The sequence below is a fragment of the Echiichthys vipera genome (genome assembly GCF_963691815.1).
Source record: "Echiichthys vipera genome assembly, chromosome: 2".
Taxonomy (NCBI): Eukaryota; Metazoa; Chordata; class Actinopteri; order Perciformes; family Trachinidae; genus Echiichthys; species Echiichthys vipera.
In genome coordinates this window covers 37,705,039-37,725,082 of record NC_139827.1, presented here as the reverse complement: position 1 = coordinate 37,725,082, position 20,044 = coordinate 37,705,039, and the positions used below count along the sequence as shown (strand labels likewise).

General features: G+C 40.9%; 1 protein-coding gene across 2 annotated transcripts in view; it reads right to left on the bottom strand.

Annotated features, from left to right (window-relative positions):
- rab3gap1 (RAB3 GTPase activating protein subunit 1) overlaps positions 1-20,044 on the bottom strand; it is a 133,274-nt gene that overhangs the window by 100,232 nt on the left and 12,998 nt on the right. For both annotated transcript variants that reach the window (XM_083925041.1, XM_083925042.1), the window contains exons 7-11: positions 16,278-16,443; positions 9,113-9,212; positions 6,620-6,701; positions 5,739-5,807; positions 4,875-4,948 (exon numbers count right to left, since the gene is read on the bottom strand). In XM_083925041.1, the coding sequence (XP_083781167.1) occupies positions 4,875-4,948; positions 5,739-5,807; positions 6,620-6,701; positions 9,113-9,212; positions 16,278-16,443 (491 nt within the window). The remainder of the gene's footprint in view (positions 1-4,874; positions 4,949-5,738; positions 5,808-6,619; positions 6,702-9,112; positions 9,213-16,277; positions 16,444-20,044) is intronic.

The following is a 20,044-nucleotide window of genomic DNA, read 5'->3' as shown; positions in this document are numbered from 1 at the left end:
CCTGTACCCTGCACTGTGCAATATGCCTGTACTATGGGCACTTCTGTTTTTGCACTATTTGGTAATATTTACTCATATTTATTCACTCCATATTATATTATTACAAAAACAAACAAAAAAAACAAGAACAACTGCACTATATCATGTGAATATGTATATATGTCTATTTCTATTTCTTCCCTTTTTAAAATTTAACTTTATTGCTTATTTTTTTACCTTATTTTGTAATATTCTGTTGCTGCTGTGACAAAAGAATTTCCCCATCTGCGGGACATTAAAGGTTTTCTGATTCTGATTCTGATTCAGTGATTTGGGAGCCGCAGACACAGGAGCAAGGCGCATAAAAAATCACTGCTTTCCTTCCAGCATGTTTGGCAAGCAAAAAAGAGCATTTCAATCAAGTTGGTTTGAAACATTTGAAATGCTGGAATACTGGGAAACTAAATAAATGGAATAAATAATAATAAAAATAATAATAATAATAATAAATGCTGGAATAAATAATAATAATAATAATTAATGCCGGAATGAAGGAAACAAGCAAGTGAAAGAGGGAAACAAGCAAGTGAAAGAAAGAAACAAGCAAGTGAAAGAAAGAAACAAGCAGGTGAAAGAAGGAAACAAGCAAGTGAAAGAAGAAAACAAGCAAGTGAAAGAAGGAAACAAGCAAGTGAAAGAAGGAAACAAGCAGGTGAAAGAAAGAAACAAGCAAGTAAAAGAAGGAAACAAGCAGGGGAAAGAAAGAAACAAGCAAGTGACAGAAATAAACAAGCAAGTGAAAGAAGGAAACAAGCAGGTGAAAAAAGAAACAAGCAAGTAAAAGAAGGAAACAAGCTAGTGAAAGAAGGATCCTCAAAGCAATTTCAGTCAAAAACAACTGGACTGGTTGTTTGTCTAGGAAGACGTTTCACCTCTCATCCAAGAGGCTTCATCAGTTCATGTACGCATCTGACCAGGCTGGGACTGGTCCAACTAACTGGTGTGGAGATCCAGGTATTTAACCTCTCACAAGGCCGATGATGTCACTGACACCCTTTGTGCTCCAAGGGCCCACGCCCGTCGTTAGAGTGACAGCAGTTTGTGGGCAGTTGGTTTCGACTTCGTTAGTGCTCTATTGAGTCTGAACGACAGTCGTTGGGGTCACCCGGGCCATGTGTGAACAGTTGTCCTTTGAGGTTGGATTGTTGAATCTCCTGGGAAGGGATGAAAGGGCGGCATTGTAAATTGGAGATAAGTGGTGTCTCAGACCCCCTCCTCTGTTTAGCGATGGTTTCTCCACTTTTACATAGATGGCTTCTTTTACTCCTCTTTCAAACCATCTGTCCTCTCTGTCCAAGATTTGGACATTGCTGTCATCAAAGGAGTGGGCTTTCTCCTTGAGGTGTAAGTGGACAGCCGAGTCCAGGCCTGAGGAGTTAGCTCTCCTGTGTTGGGCCATGCGTTTATGCAGTGGTTGTTTTGTTTCTCCAATGTAAAGATCTTTGCATTCCTCGTTGCATTGGACAGCATAAACCAGGTTGCTTTTGTGGTGGTGTGGTGTTCTGTCCTTCGGATGTACTAGTCTCTGTCTGAGTGTGTTACCGGGTTTGAAATACACAGGGATGCAGTGTTTGTTGAAAATCCTCCTGAGTTTCTCCGATACCCCAGCCACATATGGGATGACTATGTTGTTTCTCCTGTTATCTTTTTCTTTCTCAACCACTTTGGTTTTCTTTCTGGAGGCAGCTGCCGTTTTAACAAAGGTCCAGCTGGGGTAGCCACAAGTTGTGAGGGCGCCTCTCAGGTGCTTGCGTTCTTCCCCTTGAGCCTGTGAGCTAGTGGGTACGTTCTCAGCTCTATGTTGCAGTGTTCTGATAACGCCAAGCTTGTGTTCCAAAGGGTGGTGAGAGTCGAAAAGTAGCTATTGATCCGTGTGAGTGGGTTTTCTGTATACCCCTATGTGGAGGCTCCTGTCATTCTCCATATGGATGTCACAGTCCAAGAAGGGCAAGCTATTGTCCTTAACTTCCTCTCTGGTGAACTTGATGTTTCTGTCCACTGAGTTGATATGTTCAGTAAAAGTTTGCACCTCTTTGGATTTGATCTTAACCCATGTGTCGTCCACATATCTGAACCAATGGCTTGGGGTTACTCCTTTAAAGGAGTTCAACGCCTTGCCCTCTATCTCCTCCATGTACAGATTTGCCACAATAGGGGATACTGGTGAACCCATGGCACAGCCGTGTTTCTGTCTGTAAAAGTAACCTAGTAACCCCAAGCCATTGGTTCAGATATGTGGACGACACATGGGTTAAGATCAAATCCAAAGAGGTGCAAACTTTTACTGAACATATCAACTCAGTGGACAGAAACATCAAGTTCACCAGAGAGGAAGTTAAGGACAACAGCTTGCCCTTCTTGGACTGTGACATCCATATGGAGAATGACAGGAGCCTCCACATAGGGGTATACAGAAAACCCACTCACACGGATCAATATCTACTTTTCGACTCTCACCACCCTTTGGAACACAAGCTTGGCGTTATCAGAACACTGCAACATAGAGCTGATAACGTACCCACTAGCTCACAGGCTCAAGGGGAAGAACGCAAGCACCTGAGAGGCGCCCTCACAACTTGTGGCTACCCCAGCTGGACCTTTGTTAAAACGGCAGCTGCCTCCAGAAAGAAAACCAAAGTGGTTGAGAAAGAAAAAGATAACAGGAGAAACAACATAGTCATCCCATATGTGGCTGGGGTATCGGAGAAACTCAGGAGGATTTTCAACAAACACTGCATCCCTGTGTATTTCAAACCCCGTAACACACTCAGACAGAGACTAGTACATCCGAAGGACAGAACACCACACCACCACAAAAGCAACCTGGTTTATGCTGTCCAATGCAACGAGGAATGCAAAGATCTTTACATTGGAGAAACAAAACAACCACTGCATAAACGCATGGCCCAACACAGGAGAGCTAACTCCTCAGGCCTGGACTCGGCTGTCCACTTACACCTCAAGGAGAAAGCCCACTCCTTTGATGACAGCAATGTCCAAATCTTGGACAGAGAGGACAGATGGTTTGAAAGAGGAGTAAAAGAAGCCATCTATGTAAAAGTGGAGAAACCATCGCTAAACAGAGGAGGGGGTCTGAGACACCACTTATCTCCAATTTACAATGCCGCCCTTTCATCCCTTCCCAGGAGATTCAACAATCCAACCTCAAAGGACAACTGTTCACACATGGCCCGGGTGACCCCAACGACTGTCGTTCAGACTCAATAGAGCACTAACGAAGTCGAAACCAACTGCCCACAAACTGCTGTCACTCTAACGACGGGCGTGGGCACTTGGAGCACAAAGGGTGTCAGTGACATCATCGGCCTTGTGAGAGGTTAAATACCTGGATCTCCACACCAGTTAGTTGGACCAGTCCCAGCCTGGTCAGATGCGTACATGAACTGATGAAGCCTCTTGGATGAGAGGTGAAACGTCTTCCTAGACAAACAACCAGTCCAGTTGTTTTTGACTGAAATTGCTTTGAGGATAACGATGACCTGGACAAATGAGAACATTCACAGGCTAGTGAAAGAAGGAAACAAGCAAGTGAAAGAAAGAAACAAGCAAGTGAAAGAGGGAAACTAGCAAGTGAAAGAAAGAAACAAGCAAGTGAAAGAAGGAAACAAGCAAGTGAAAGAAGGAAACAAGCAAGTGAAAGAGGGAAACAAGCAAGTGAAAGAAAGAAACAAGCAAGTGAAAGAAGGAAACAAGCAGGTGAAAGAAAGAAACAAGCTAGTGAAAGAAAGAAACAAGCAAGTGAAAGAGGGAAACTAGCAAGTGAAAGAAAGAAACAAGCAAGTGAAAGAAGGAAACAAGCAAGTGAAAGAAGGAAACAAGCTAGTGAAAGAAAGAAACAAGCAAGTGAAAGAAAGAAACAAGCAAGTGAAAGAGGGAAACTAGCAAGTCAATGGAGAGCAGCAAGTGATGGAGGGAAACAGTGAAGAGAGAATCAGATGGAGAGTTGAAAACTACAGCATGGTGAGTTAGACTCATCAGAAAATGGTGTGTGCCTGAAATCAGTTTGTTTATCTGTTGTTGTTGTTGTTGTTGTTGTTTGTTTAGTTTTTTCAGAAGATGTGTGACAGAGAAACCTGAGCCATGGAGGGAAACGGCAGCGGTCTGGAAAAGTGAAAGGTACAGTAACACTCAATGACATTTATCTGAAAATTGTCCAAGTTAAAAAATAAATGTTTTTAAAATATTTAATTTAATATGTTCTGTTGTCATTCAGTATACATGTCTTTGTTTTTCTGGCAGCTGATTCAAAGGATGGAAGGAATGAGCAGATGGAGAAAAAAGAGCAGCAGAGACAGAGGTGCAACACAACACAGTAGGGGTGGAAGAAAAAATAAAAAAACAAAAATTAAACAGACTCTGTAATGTGCATTTTTTTTTCAAAATATGGCTCCTGATATAGTCTGTAGACATCATCACTCAACTTTTTCACATGGTCTGGTGTTTTAAAAAAAAAGCAAACGAAAAAACGAAAATCATGTTACCTCTAACATTTTTAAAAAATTGAGGGGGTTATATGACTTGGCTTCTGTCAAAATATTTATTTTTTGGCTTTAATTCCTGTGTTATCTGTAAGTGCATCATCCTGTATCTATATTGATATTATATTTCAATATAATATCATTATATTTTGACACATTTTGAAGTACATATTGACAGTATTTGGCTGTAAACAAGACGCAATAAGGCTCAAGAAAGCATAGAGCTTTTCTCCCCAGGTAGGATCTCCTAGACTTCCCTATAAGGTTCTGGGCTCAGCCCCCAATGTTCTCTGTCCCAAGAAACGCCCCTGCTGGACACCAAGGAATACATCTTACCGAGTAAACACTGAGGGTTTTCAGCTGTCCTGACTCGGACTGACCAGTGAGGAGCTTGAAGAGGGTCAAGGTCACTGCCGAGTCACACAAAGAGAGAGAACATATATGGTTAAATCACAAAGCCTGTCACCGCTGATTCAAGCCGATTCATGATTCATGTTCAAAAATCGCGATTTCTATCTTCTAAGATTCATTATCGATTTATAACTTCCAAATATCGATTTAAAAAAAATATTTTTCTGTCTCACGGCTTCCGTAGTACATTGTTGCAGGAAGCTACCAGCTAGTCAGTCACTGCCAGGCCGCCCATCATTGAAGGCAAGTGTTTAGGCGCACTTCGGATTTCCCAACCTCCAGGGAAGGAATCGAATCGTGACACCAAGAGTCAGAATTTAATTGAATCTAATCGTGAGGCACCCAAAGATTCCAATCCATACTTGTGTATGTTCGTATCTTGTCCTTTTTGTTCTAAGAACGCAGGTTTGTAAGAATGACGGATGGGAGGGACGGCCGATTGACTCTCTGTTGCAGTCGGCTCCGAATGCACCCTCTTCTTTCTTGTCTTTTTCCATTTTAGTTTTAAACATTTCCTTCGGGATGTTATTCAGCATCAAATGGTAGAAGTGGCTTGATGTCCCCTGGGTCAGCTCATACGATGCACATAGGCAGATTTTACAGATGGGATGGGTTAAACGAAAATTAGCAACATTTAACACAAAACAGAGCTGACTGGGGCGCATACTTCCCCATCTGGTTTATGTCTATACCATTTCAGGTTTGCAGTGTATATGTTTAAGGGGCTTATCAAAGCAAGGTATTGCAGAGGCACAGACCGTGCAGCTCGAGAATCCGGGACACACTTACCTGTATACATCATTATCCACAACTATGCCTTCTGTTAGGTGAGGCCAAGTTGCTGCAAGATGAAGCTCACTGCAAGTCAAAACAGAGACAAAATAATGTATAAAATTCAAAAGTATTGATTTTATTTTTGCACAGAGATTAAGAGATTCATTGGGCCTCATGAAGAACACATTTCCTCTTATTTTTCTTCTTTGTTTGTACCCAGTAGCATTGATTCCTGTGATTCACCAATATTTTCTTATTTCTGCTCTTCTGCTTTACAAGGGGAGAGCACATTTACCAAGAAAAGAAAAAAATGTTTGTCGTTATACGATCATATATTAAATTAAATATCATAATGAAGACTATTATATATTATATTTATACTGTATAATATATTATTATGTTTTATTAAGATATATTTTCGATGTTTCCCGTAACACCAGTACTGAAATCAGTACTACTTTTTACATCCTCTTTTGTAACATCTCTGCAGTTATTATACAGTGATTGGGGGAGGTGTTACCATATACAAATAAACAATGATCAAGTGGGAGTCATCATTCAGCACACCTGGGGGAGAACAGATTTGGATGGTTAAGTATGTTTGCTGGATCTGGAACCTTTTTTTAAAACAAAAACTTAAGACAAAATATAAAATTTAAGTGAATGTTGCTGCATGAGGCCCACTCTAACAATTTATATGGTTTGTTTTTAGATCAACTGCTTGTATTATTTTTATGTAAATATAGCACAAGCGAAATGCATAAAACCCAGCTAGGTTCTCACTGTTATAATACATTAAATGTCAATTCTTATATGTAATAAAGTTCACAGCTACTGCACACAGTGTATAATTGAAACACCAGTTTTGTTTGTAGTGTAATGCTTTTGATTATTACCTGATTGGTTCCTCATATGCTCCAAATGGAAGCTTTCCAAACTCCACTCCTCCCACCTCACTTCCAAGGAGGGTATCAAAGTCTGCCAGAAAGCCAAACACAATACACAACATGAAAAAATAACAGCTGCACTACACAGCAGTAAATCTGTTTTCATCAGAACCTGAATATTAATATGTGACAAGCACCGGGAAGGGTAAAAAAAGATGTCATAGTGTCACTGGTGTACCAGGCACAGAAAAATGTGGTGTGCAATTGGCAAAAGGATCAAAAGGCGGCGCACTATAATAAACGCTGCAATGATTAATTTGTTTCACAGAGGCATCCCATAGTCGCCCTTGGGTCAGAATCAAGCATGGACATAGAAAAAAGAACGGACAGTGTATCAAAAATGGCGCCCCATTCTTTCCTATGGAAAGCTGCTCAGTGGCGCAGGCTCCCCTGGGGACGGCACCATTTTTGCTTTCTCGTGAACGCGGGAGGACTTATCGGATGTGGAAATGCCTGAGCGGAGAGCACCAAGCACAAGCGAGAGAACAATATTTTCAGGGTTTTTTTCTGTCCATGGTATCTACTGCTCGGGAGTTAGCAGATTGAGTAAATGTTGTCTATATACTCAGTTGGCATAGGTTTATATATTTATTTAAATTAGCCGAAATAGTATATAATATATACTGTATTAACGTTTTTAATCAAGCAAAGTAATGTTTGTATACTTTAATGAGCTTTTTTAAATTTAAATCACCTCCCTAAAATGTGCCAAAGTACCATTTAAAGAAAATATAAATATTGTTTTTACTTCCCCGTCTAAAGGATTATCTTGAATATAACTGGAATGATTATATTCATATATTTTTTATTCATATATTTATTAGAAGTAGTAGGTCTACCAAGTACTAACTAAATAAAATACAAACACAAGTAGGCCTATTTAGTATGATGAGGTTTGACTACCCATATTGTAATACACTTAAATTGTACACTGGCAGAGACTACACACTAGCAGTGTGATAAAAAGTATGGTTGATAAGAAGTCGTGGTGAATGCTTGATAAGTAGACAATAATAAATAATGCAGTGTATTTTTAGGTACGCTATGCGCACTATTTGTTAATATGATAGTACCGGCAAGAAATCAAATCTACTTTCACCCCTGCCTCTCACGCAGCAGCACTGTTGTTGTTATTTGACACCGCAGGGTTAGAGGTTGGAGGTGGGGCAAGGACATCATCGTTTAAAAAAGTGTGCGGCTTCGCCGTCCAGACAACTGTGCGATGGGGCGCATTTTCAGATCTACCCACTCTGGGACCCGGTTTCAAAAGATACTGTTTCCAGGCACTGATTATGGCTCTGTGTGCAAGGTCGGCCAATACAATACAAAAGTTATGCGGTTACAGGAAAACGTGTCTCTGTGTGGATGGGCCTTCCCTCTTCACCCCGCGCCCCAGGCACACTTGCACCTACATTACTTGAAATGATCTGAGCCTCGGCTCGATTGCTTCTAGCTTATAGACGTTATCAACCCTCTGAGTTTTTTTCATTGCCCAACTGCTTTTGAATATGTTCACCTGCCCAAATCTGCAGACCATGGCGAACCCTTCGGCGGCATTTTCTTAAATGCCTGTCGCAAGGAACAGTCGTATCTTAATAGTTCCAGGACCGCCGTCAATGTTCGTGCTCGTTCATGTGCATCCATGCTTTACTAAAGACCACCACTATGGAGCCAAAATTGGGTCACATATTGTTGGCACAAAACCCTGACTCACGAGCGATGGATGTGTTTTCACACGCACAGATATTAATCATCGCGCAGCTTTGCTGCTCCAGGGTTATTTCTATCCTTGCGGTGCAAATTATACACTCGCGGGTTTTGACACTTCGGGCGCGGAGCCACTGGACTTTGATTGACAGCTCTCAGATTGGGGAATTTCACGTATAGGATACCAGCAAGAGGAGAAACAGTGGCCGCATCGACAGGAAGGGAGTCAACTAAGGGTAATGTCCATTGAACATGGTTAACACTCATCATTTAAGGGTCACCTTAAAACCCATCTCTTCAGGATTTCCTACAACAACTAAAATCAACCATCTTCCGCCCTCTGTTTTTCTATTATGTTCTTTGTTCTAGTGTTGTTTAACTTGCTTCCTATTTGATTGTCTATATTTTATTTATTTATTTTTTATGCGTAAAGTCTGAGTACTGAGAAAAGCGCTATATCAAATTGATATATTATTATTATTCATACATTTTCAAGTAGGCTATAGCTGTCAAAAACTACTTGATAGCTACGTTTCATTAGCTACATATAAAACCTATCAATCTTTTAGCTCACTCATTTTCTATCCTGATTTATTATCTAATAACCTGTTAAAAAGAATTTGCTAATCATTGTATTCTGTTTTTATTTACACTTTACACAACGTTTTAACTTTATTGGAATGGGGTTGTACTTGTAGTGTGTTTGATATCAAGACAGCCAAGCATATGTGATACCTGGAGGCTGCTGTGGCCATGAATACTGCTGCCAGTCCTGGAGAATATAGGTAAACCGGATAGCAATGTTGATTGGAGGTTGGGGCGACAAGGTACAACCCTGAGGAAATAAAAAAAAAAAACAGATTGCAAAGATTGTTGAGCTCTTTCTGGCCAATCAGGAAATTTGAAACCAAAGAAACTATACTCAGGAACTCGGAACTAATGGTCAATTTTGCACGTTTCTACTTCCAAAACCTTATTGCAATGTTTCTTTTAACATCTTTCAAACAATTGTTTATTTCCATTGAAAATCCATTGCACATTTTTGTATTTTTTTTTATACAAGATGCATTAATACATTACAGTTGTAACAGACTCAATTTTCACAGAGGGAAATAACAACATTGTCATCTTGAGCTATTGTACACCAACAGACTCAACATTAAGTGTGCCCAAGACCTTCTCTTTGCACTTGTTTTACACTTTTGTCGACGTAACCTAGAAGTTCCCTAGCTGCAGGATTAATCACCAGGTACATTGTTCTTGCCTGAAATGTGCTTGACGTCAGTGTTATACAGCTGAGACACCAGGCTACATATGCAGGGCCAGTTCTAGATAAGTGACAGCTTAAAAGAAAGATGTAAACAGTCCTCTTTTTATTATTCTTCAAAGACTAAAAAGTCCAAGCCGCCTGGTGCACATATTAGAAAGTGGAAAAAGTAGTTATAGACTTTTGAGGAAGTTTAGTCATGTTGGTTTGTTTACTGTCAAAATGAGTTGAGTAAACGCAAATCATAGTTGCAAACGTATTTGTTTTTATTACCAGTACTGTGTTTCTTAACATACATACATAATAGCCATCTTTCTACTACTGTGTAAGTAAAAGCTAGGACTATAGCCGATAGCCTTGTGGAAGAAGGCTATCTAAGGCTTTTCCTCTAAAAACCCCCACAAAACATGTCACCCCCCCGTGTATACACAATCATCCCACACACAAACAGACTTAGGGGGCACTCACACTGTCTATCCGTACTGTGCCCCAGCACGTTTCACGGCTAAAGTCTATTTTGTTTGACCAGTGTGGGTGCAACCGTACCGCGCCTAGGAGCGTCCACGGCCCGTTTGGGAGAGGTGGGCTTCTGTAAAGCACGTTTGCACATGTGCGAGCACGAGTTTGCGCACGTGTACGAGCACTGAGCCTACAGCGGTTCTGACGTCATTTTATGTGCGCCTTTTCGGACATAGAAAAAAAGAAGGACGGACCATGTGCAGACATTTAAAACAATGACGGCAAAAGGTTCACGTTGGTGTGATGCGGAGGTGGAGTGTTTACTGCAGATTTGGTCGGATAAAGATATTCAAAAACAGTTGGACAGACGAACAAAAACTCAGAGGTCTATGAGAAGATTTGTAAACAAAGCGACGCATCGCGATGACGTCAATCAATGTGTGTGAAGTGTTACGCGTGATGACGTATAGGCAGGCAAGAAGCATTCCGCCGAGGCCCAGGAAGTGTGAGTACAATGGGCCTTGCCCGCGGGGGGGGGGGGGGGGGGGGGACAAGTACCCTAAGGCACGGGGCTCGGTACGGATGGACAGTGTGAGTGCGCCCTTAGAATCCTGTAACTTAAAACAGCCTCCTGGAATACAGTTAACATCATCCAGCAAACCACAACACAAGTAAAGTCAGGCTCACGTTAAGATATATTCAGGTCAATCACTTCCGCTGTTTAGCTGCCAAAATAAACCCCAAAAAATTGTGTCCCGGTCTGGGTATACAAATTAATATACGAAATGACTAAAATTATTATTATTGCAGAGCAAATTAGAACTAATTACAGTAATGATGATGATGATGATAATAATAATAATTATAATAGATAAAAGCTCTCTCAGCTTTTATCTTTTATGGCACAAAATAACTATAGATCACAACTTTTTAATTGACTGTCTTAAATCCTGGGTTGTATCAGGGATACTGCACTTAGTTGGTTTTGTTCTTACCTTTTTAACAGAACCCGTGCGGTCACCATAGGCAATCACTCTTTCTCTACAACCCAAATAGCCTATGGTGTACTGCAGGGTTCTATTTTAGGTCCAATTTTATTTTTTTACTTACAGTATACAACAGAAGTGAGTACACCCCTGTGCAATATCACTTAAAATTGTATCACCTTACAGTAATTGCATCACTTCTGAGTTGAACAATTGGATATTTGCTCTTATGTAAAAAAAATTAAATTAAGTTTAGATTTACTATATTAAAAATACAGGCCCCACAGTAGGAACTCAATGCAACAAAAGTCAGTACACCTTTCATTACTGAGATTCAAATCTTTTATTTTGTCAATACTTCGTATGTCCACCTTTATTTTGATGACTCAATCCTCTCTGGCATTGAGGACACAAGTGTTGCACAAATTTCTGGAGAGATGTTCTGCCATTCTTCAGAGACAATTTTCTCAGCAGTTCTTTGCTGGATAGGTTGTGTTGCTCTACCTTTCTCTTTAAATTACCCCAAATGTGTTCTATATTCGATCCCAGCCAAGTTACATATTTGGCCAGGTCATAGTTTTCACTTTTTCCTCCTTTAGGAAATCTTGTGTGATTTTGGCAGTGTGTTTTGCTTTCATTATCATGCTGGAATATTTGTCTTCTTCCAAGCTTTTGGAGTCATCTTGTCAGCCTGTATTTTGATATATACACATGCATTCATGGTGCAATCTATAAATGTCTCTCCAACAGCTTTTGCACTCGTGTAGCCCCACATCATCACACTACCACCTCTGTGCTTCACTGTTGGAACAATGCATTCACTGTGGTAGACCTGGCCAGGTTGGGGTCCAAACATGCTGGACCCCATCTGAGGCTAACAAATTTATCTTGGTCCCATCTGGAAAGGTATTTTTTTCTTCCTTCGCACTGTCTGAGCTGTCACATAAACTGATTACTTTTGATAACCCCTGTGCCAAGTCTTAAACACTTGCCCGTCTGTTTTTCAGAGCTAGATTGTGCAAGTAGCGTACTGTCTGTGGTGTCATTTTAGGTGGACTGCCTTAGTGTTCGTTCTACATTATACCTCCTGATTACTGCTGCAACTGTGTGTTACGTGATTTTTTGTTGATCTCTGATCTTCCTGTATCCTTTTCCATCTTTGTGAAGTCGCACAATCAGATGTTTCAATTCCTCTTACAATTATTTTCCATGTAGAGCCATGATGCAGACATGCAGATGGACACAGCCCATAGGTCAAAAACGGAGAAAGTTCTGCTGTCCATAGGTCATTTGATAACCGTGTTCATGCAATTAAGCTTGGATTGGAAATCACAGGTGTACTCAATTTTGTTTCAGTGATCACAGGATTTCTAACTTGTGTGTCAGTAATCACAGGTGTATTCACTTTTGTTACATTGCGTTTTTACTTTGCGGCCTCTATTTTCAATATAGTCTTTCTAAAGTTTTTGTTTTTGATTGTTCATCAGAGGACATACTCTGCTTGTCAACTTAAAAATAATGCAAATACTGTAAGGTGATTCTGTTTTGAATCATTTGACATTTAAGTGATATTGCACAAGGGTGTACTCACTTCTGTTGTATACTGTATGCACAATGTTTCTTTCCACTGCTATGCTGACGACACACAGATATACCTACCGCTGAGACCCAACGATCCGAGAAGCTTGGTTGCTGTTTTAGACTTTTTAAAAGACATGAACCCCTGGATGGCCCACAACTTTCTGTAACTGAACAATTCCAAATCAGAAATAATACTGTTTAACCCGCCAAACACCATCTCCATCAGGCTTGGTCTGTTGTCCGGTAATATTAAGCCCACTGTCAAAAACCTGGGTATCTTCTTTGACTCAGACTTCACCTTCATCCCTCACATCAATAAAGTTGTTCTAGCCCTCACATTCTCCAGTTTGGATTACTGCAACTCCCTTCTAAACAACATCAACCATAAATCCCTCTCTCGCCTCCAGCTGGTTCAGAACTTAGCAGCCAGGCTTCTCACTGGTTTTAACAGACAACATCACACCACTCCAATTTTAGCCTCACTCCACTGGCTCCCTGTAACTTTAAGAACTGATTTTACTGATCACTTTTAAGGCTCGTCAAGGTCTAACCCCAGAATACATTTCAGACATGCTGACTCCAATACAAGCCTTTTCGCGTCCTTAGATCCGCAGGCGGGTCTCCCTTAACCGTTCCGAGGATGAGGCTCAAAACCAGAGGTGACCATGCCTACTCTGTCAGAGCGCCTCTGCTTTTAAATCACTTGATAGACTTGCCTTCTTGTGATGTCGTCTTTTTATTCTCTTATCGTTTTTTTTTCTCTTTGCAAGCACCTTAAGCTGATAATTATTTTCTTTGTCAATTTATGATGCCCCTTCTTTCTATAATATGGCTATGTTGTACCCTACTGGATTATTTTTTGTTTTGTTCATACTGTGTGTGCTTGTGAGTGTGCGTGTGTGTGTGTGTGTGTGTGTGTGTGTGTATATACCGTAATTTCCGGACTATAAGCCGCTACTTTTTTCCCTCGTTCTGGTCCCTGCGGCTTATACAACGGCGCGGCTTTTCTACGGCTTACGGTAACCAGGGGCGCGCACTACCGAGGATGCGCAAGACCGAGGCAGACATCTGGCGCCAGGTAACAAGAGCAAAACAAAGAGTAGGAGAGCGTCAGTGACAGTTAGCGCGAAGGAAGTGTTCATGCAAACACCCTCAATATGGAAAACAAACGGAGAAGTGCATATGATGCTGCTTTTAAGTTAAAGGCAATCGATCTGGCTGTCAAAGAAGGTTTTGAGAGGAGAGAGGAGAGAGAGAGTGGCTGACGACGCCATTTTGGACCTGTTCTTCTCCGAGACCGACGAAGAGGATTTCGGTGGTTTTAGTACGCAGGAGGAAGACGATGACACAATGATTAAAGACTGACTTTTCATATACCGGTAGTAGGCTGGTTATTTTGATAACGTAAACGGCCACGGGACTTCACTTTTACTGCCGTGTTACAGGCGAGCACTTTGTATTACTTTGCACCGTTGTATTATTTGTACTCTGCACGAATGCTGTTCGCCATGTCAAAGATGTGAAAGTTTGATTGAATGATTGAAAGATTTATTGTTAATAAATTGGACGCTTTGTGTTCCCAAACAGTCATTTCTGTCCCGACAATCCCCTCCGTGGTAGCAGGAACCCCTATATACTACGGTAATTACACATCAAAACGCCTGCGGCTTATAGTCAGGTGCGCCTTATAGTCCGGAAATTACGATATATATATATGATTAAAAAATGAATAGGTGTGTAGAGGCCCTTGTTTTGAATGACTTTAGCACATCTGCGCCAACATGACATCGCTAGTTTCCCACACTGCTCTGGTTTGATCTTGGTCCATTCTCCTTGCAGTCTCTTCCACAGTTCAGTAACTGTAGTGGATTTCTTTGACTCTGTTGCCAAGGATTTTCGAAAGATTCTCTATGGGGTTTAGATCTGGACTCTGGCCATTTCATTGTTTCAATATTCTTTGCTTGAAGGAACTGCTTAACCCGTTTTGTAGTGTGACAGGGCGCATTGTCTTGAATGAAAATTGCAGCTTATTTGGAGACAATTGCAGTGAAGGTATTGCATGTTGCCGAAGGAGGTTCACATAAACATTTGCACTCACCCTGCCATGTAACTGTACAAGAGACCCAACTCCTGCTGCAGAAAACATCCCCCAAACCATGAACCTCCTCCCAATCTAACCAGGTTCTTTCTGCTGATCGGAGGTTTGATCACTGCAGAGTGGGCTCTTAGTCAAAAAAGTCTTAAATGGCGAGAAAATGTGTGCAGAGACAGATCCTTCAGTTTCACAGACAGATGTTCAGCACTAAACTAGCGAGCAACTCCAGCTGCAGTGTTGAACTGTTTTACCATAGAGAGTCTTCTCATAATCCTGTCCTCTTGTGCACTTTTTTTACGTGGACGACCAGCCTTTTTGAGGGACTTAAATGAATCTGTGTCCTTGTAAAGTTTAAATTTTCTTGAAATCACAGACTTGGAACGCACAACCTCTTTCTGATTGCTGAGAGGGTCATTATTTTTGGCCTTCATCTGGACAACTTTGAGCAGGTAGGCATCTTGCAAAGTAACCAGGAGAGCTGCCTGATAATTAGGGTATGTCAAACAATTAAGTCAATTGTCACCACTTGCCAGATTAACACCAATTAATCTTCAAGAATCAATATTCTATCAAATTCTAAGAATAACAGTATTTCAGAATTAATACTTTGTTTTCTAATTTTGATCTCCACTGTATCTAAGTGGCAGGAGAGGGACATTTGTACTCTAGCATAAAGTAAGTAGCAGAGAGGGCTAGCATAAAAGTTTTAGTTCATCTGTTTTCTTTGTTTTGCAAGAGTCCTTTGTGGTGTGACTAATTTATCTCTTAAAGGTCATACTTTGATTTTAATTAATGATAATGTAAATCTTCATGCCAGCTTAGAATGTATCTTAGACAGTTTTGAGAGGATGGTGAAGAACATTTAAGAGCCCTGGGACCCACTCAAATGACCACCTGTGGGTCCTGGGCACTTACTACATTGAAACATCATCACAAGTCTGCAGCTGCCTTAACCAGAGAGCAGTGTGAGTGGCACTGTGTTTGAAAGCACTGCAGAGGGAGAGGACTGTGGTTAGATTGGTAAAAAACTCGCACAGAGACAGCTCAGCGATGGTAGCCCAATGTGGCCCGTCATGAAGCATTGCAGCAAAGTATGTTGCAGCGTAACGTGTTACAGCGAAGCGTGTTACAGCGAAGCGTGTTGCAGCGAAGCGTGTTGCAGCGAAGCATGTTGCAGCGAAGCATGTTGCAGCGAAGCATGTTGCAGCGAAGCATGTTGCAGCGAAGCATGTTGCAGCGAAGCATGTTGCAGCGAAGCATCCAACTGCTGCTACCTCTAATCTGGGCATCGCTCAGTAGGCCTCACAGGCTGCTTGCTGCTGGACACCGCTCTCTGCATGGTCTGCACAGAGGCACTCGAAGCAGAGGTCGTGAATGTCGTGAAGGTCTCTGTCAACGGTGAGGCTGAGACACAACAGGCACTGGCGATGTTCCTAAAGTGGTGACTTAGCGCGCGCGTGTGTGTGCGTGTGCGTGTGTGTGTGTGTGTGTGTGTTGTTCCATGGCACTTACTATCTTAGACTTGAAGATGTCAAGTAGGCCAGACAGGTGGTTGTACTGGCTTGGCACCTTGCGGAGGTGGACTATCTCAAAGTCAGTGCGCACACCTTGGCCCTGGCACTCTCCAGCATACACCCGCCTCCACTTCTGCTGAATCTGCACAAACATAGGCACCTGGCTGAATGTAAAAGAAAAAGAGGATCAGGTATTACTCAGAAGAAGTCAATGTGTTCCATTTCTTGGATCATATCCAATGGCAGGTTATCTCAAGGGGCCAGCTGTTCAAAACATTTAATCTGGATCAAAATTATCCGGATTTGGAAATCCCATTTTTTGCTATCCAGGATCAGGTAATCCGTCTTACTTTTATGCCGGTTTTTCAAAGCAACATTGGATCACTCTGATCCAGATACACAGTTTTCAAGATTACCAAAATCCGGATTGCCAGTGCTCTAAATGGGACAATATATCACAATGTTGGCTACAGCTATGTAAAGAACAACAGGTAGAAGAGCTAACATGGGGTCACTGTAAGTGTTTTTTTTATTTTGAGACAAAACACAAATATAACAAACATCCACTTCCACTCATAATTTCTTTTATGACCCCTCATCTGAGCCACAACAGATACAAAACAAATATGCAAATGCATTGTGGATATTTTGAAAACGCCTTAAATGAAAAAAAAGGGCTAAATGTCCAATAGTTACAAAATAAAGAATGTTCAGGGTTCTTCGTCATTTGAGGAGGAGAGACCAGCATTTTCAAGCCCTGCTTTTAGGAGGTGGGTCTGAAGTTTCACATTGGTTTCATGGAGTTTGGTCAGCTTGATTTGTTCCTCTGCTAGGAGTATCTGTGCTTCTGCTCTTTCAGTTTCTCGTTTGAGAAGTGATTGATAGGCATCATCATCGTTATTATTTGGCAAAGGACGCTTCAAGCCTCTTTTCTCAGCTCCTCCTCAGACCAACCTCTGGTTCTGTCAGAATGAGAGACTGACTGGACGTGTAGTAAGGGATACCATTGTGAGACATTATTTTTGACGGTTTAATCTGTGATGATTGTTTGTTTGAATCTAATATACAGTGATGACAGAAAATTTTAATAGTATTTTTGTTTGTTATTGAAATCTGGGGGATTGTTTCATTGTTTTCACAAGATCATTTTTATTTTATTTTGACTTTACTATACTGAAAGGCTTATTTGGTAGCCTATGTCTACTTGATTTACTTTATCACTTTAACGGTAAACAAGTGCAAAATATAAATAAAGTATATACACTAAATGAAACAAATGTATTATTTTACTAACTTTACCGTTTCACTACATTTTCTTCCTGAAATCCACCTTGAAATCCTATCTCCTTTTGGGATCAGGATAATCCTGTTTTTTTGGATCAAACTTGTCCAAATCCTACTGAAACGTTTTGAACAACACAAAGTGAAGATTTGATCCAGATTCGAACTAGGATTGGATTCTTCTCTTTCCCTTTTGAACAACCCATTTTCAGTATTTGATCCAATCCGATAACCAAAATCCGATCGGATTACCTTTGAACAACTGGCCCCAGAACCTAGCTGGTTCCTCTGAAGCTACATTAGGCGGCTGCATATATGAAAAAATTCTTACAAAAGCTTTCTCAGGTGTTTTTTGTAGCATTAGGTGTCCTTAATAACATAGTAAAAGTTTACCAAGGTTTGACCACTAGAAAGATGTAATTTTCATGATAGAGTCCAAGATGGGCAAGAAGCCCTTAAAATAATATCTCCTTTATTATTTGACCTAGCCAAGTGATCTTAGTGTCTAACCCCATGTTTTCTGGGTCTAGGAATACAGTAGCTCAGTCCATAGGTGACTCGGCTGGGAACCGTAGGGTTGCCGGTATGAGTTCCTGTGTGGACCGAGAATGAAGTGTGGACTGGTGGCTGGAGGGGTGCCAATTCATCTCCTTGACACTGCCGAGGTACGGTTGAGCAAGGCACCAAGCCCCCAACTGCTCCTCGCTCTGACATCTCTCCATTAATTGCATGTATATAGGTATGTATGTGCATGTGTGTGTATTCCGGGCTTGTGTGTGTAACAGAATGAAAAAATTGAATTTACCCTTGCGTGACGAATTACATTTTCAGCTCATAAAATGTGGCCAGTGTAATTTTCAGTGCAGTTCATTAAGATCCCCATTAGCTTCTATCTGTCTTTACCGGTAGGATCACTATATAACACAAGAATAATGCATAATTTGGATTACATACATCTTTAACCGAATACTCACAATACATCACAACACAAACATAAGCTTACGAACATAAGAGTAATACTCACAACATAAAATGCATCACACAAACAACACAAGTTCAAAATCCGTCTAATACATATGGCAGCTCAACATCATCCTCTTTATCTATAGTTGGAAAAGCCACAAAATAAAGCGTAAATAGCATTAAGTCCCTTTCAAAACTTTAAGATCACTATAAACTTACGAAACTTACAAATTTAACTTCCTCCATTTGAAAACAAGTTTTTACAATTCATATCTTCAGGTCATTATAAATAAATGTAATCTTATATTTCATACTATTTCTTGTGTAACTAATTATCAAATCAAATCAGCTTTATTTATATAGCACCCTTATACTTAAAATTGCAGCCAAAAGTGATTTACATTAAAATAAAACAAACCCCCTTGACATCCACACACACACACACACACACACACACATCCACACACACACACACACACACACACACACACACACACACGCACACACACGCACACACACACACGCACACACACGCACACACACGCACACACACGCACACACACGCGCACACGCGCACACGCGCACACGCGCACACGCACACGCACAAGCACACGCACACACACACCTTTACTCCACTTTACACCCCTGGCCTGATAACCTTGCAAAAAACACAACACCTAACAGGTGTACGTACGTACAGATCGGTGTAGACCGAGTAAGGACACAGCATCCTAAGGGGGCCACCCCCACTGAGAGCCGTCCAAGCCCAAGCATTACAGTAATCTAACCTGCTAGAGATAACAGCATGCATTAGCACCTTTGTGCTGGCCTGAAGGAGAAACGGGCAAACTCTGGCTATACTCTTAAGATGGTAAAAACAAATCTCTCTCTTGTCTTCAGGACCAATAATTAAAAACTCTCAATTGTCCTGGTTGAGCTGTAAGAAGGTCTCTGCCATCCATGACTTTATATATAAAATACAGTTTAAAGGGGAATCAATAGGCCCTGTGTCCATTTAAGAACAGTACAAGAGAGGCCCACCAGGTGTCTGAGTCCATATTTTTATTTTTTTTTTAATTTCATTAAATTTTGCAGACAAGAACACAGAAACAGGTAGAACACATATACAGTACATCTGCTTTAAGGTGAAAAAAAAAGAAGAAAAACCCCAACATGAATCCCGCTATCCCTCCCAACAACCCACGTCAGACACAAAACAAGTAACCGAATAACACGTAACATAAGTAAAGTAAGAAAAAATTTAAAAAAAAAAGAAGAAGAAGAAAAACACACTTAAACTAATAGCAAAAATAATTAACGTAATTCAAGAGGGAGAAAGCCAGCAGTGGGTCCCAGGTTTGGTGGAATTCTGTCAAAGATCCCCTCTGTGAAAACCTTAACCTCTCCAACCGGAGAGATTGCAAGATTTCTTAGATCGAGATGAGTCGGTGGAGAAACATGTTTCCATTTAAGGAGAATGTTACGTCTAGCAAGCAGGGTAGTAAAGGGCAGATTTTTAGA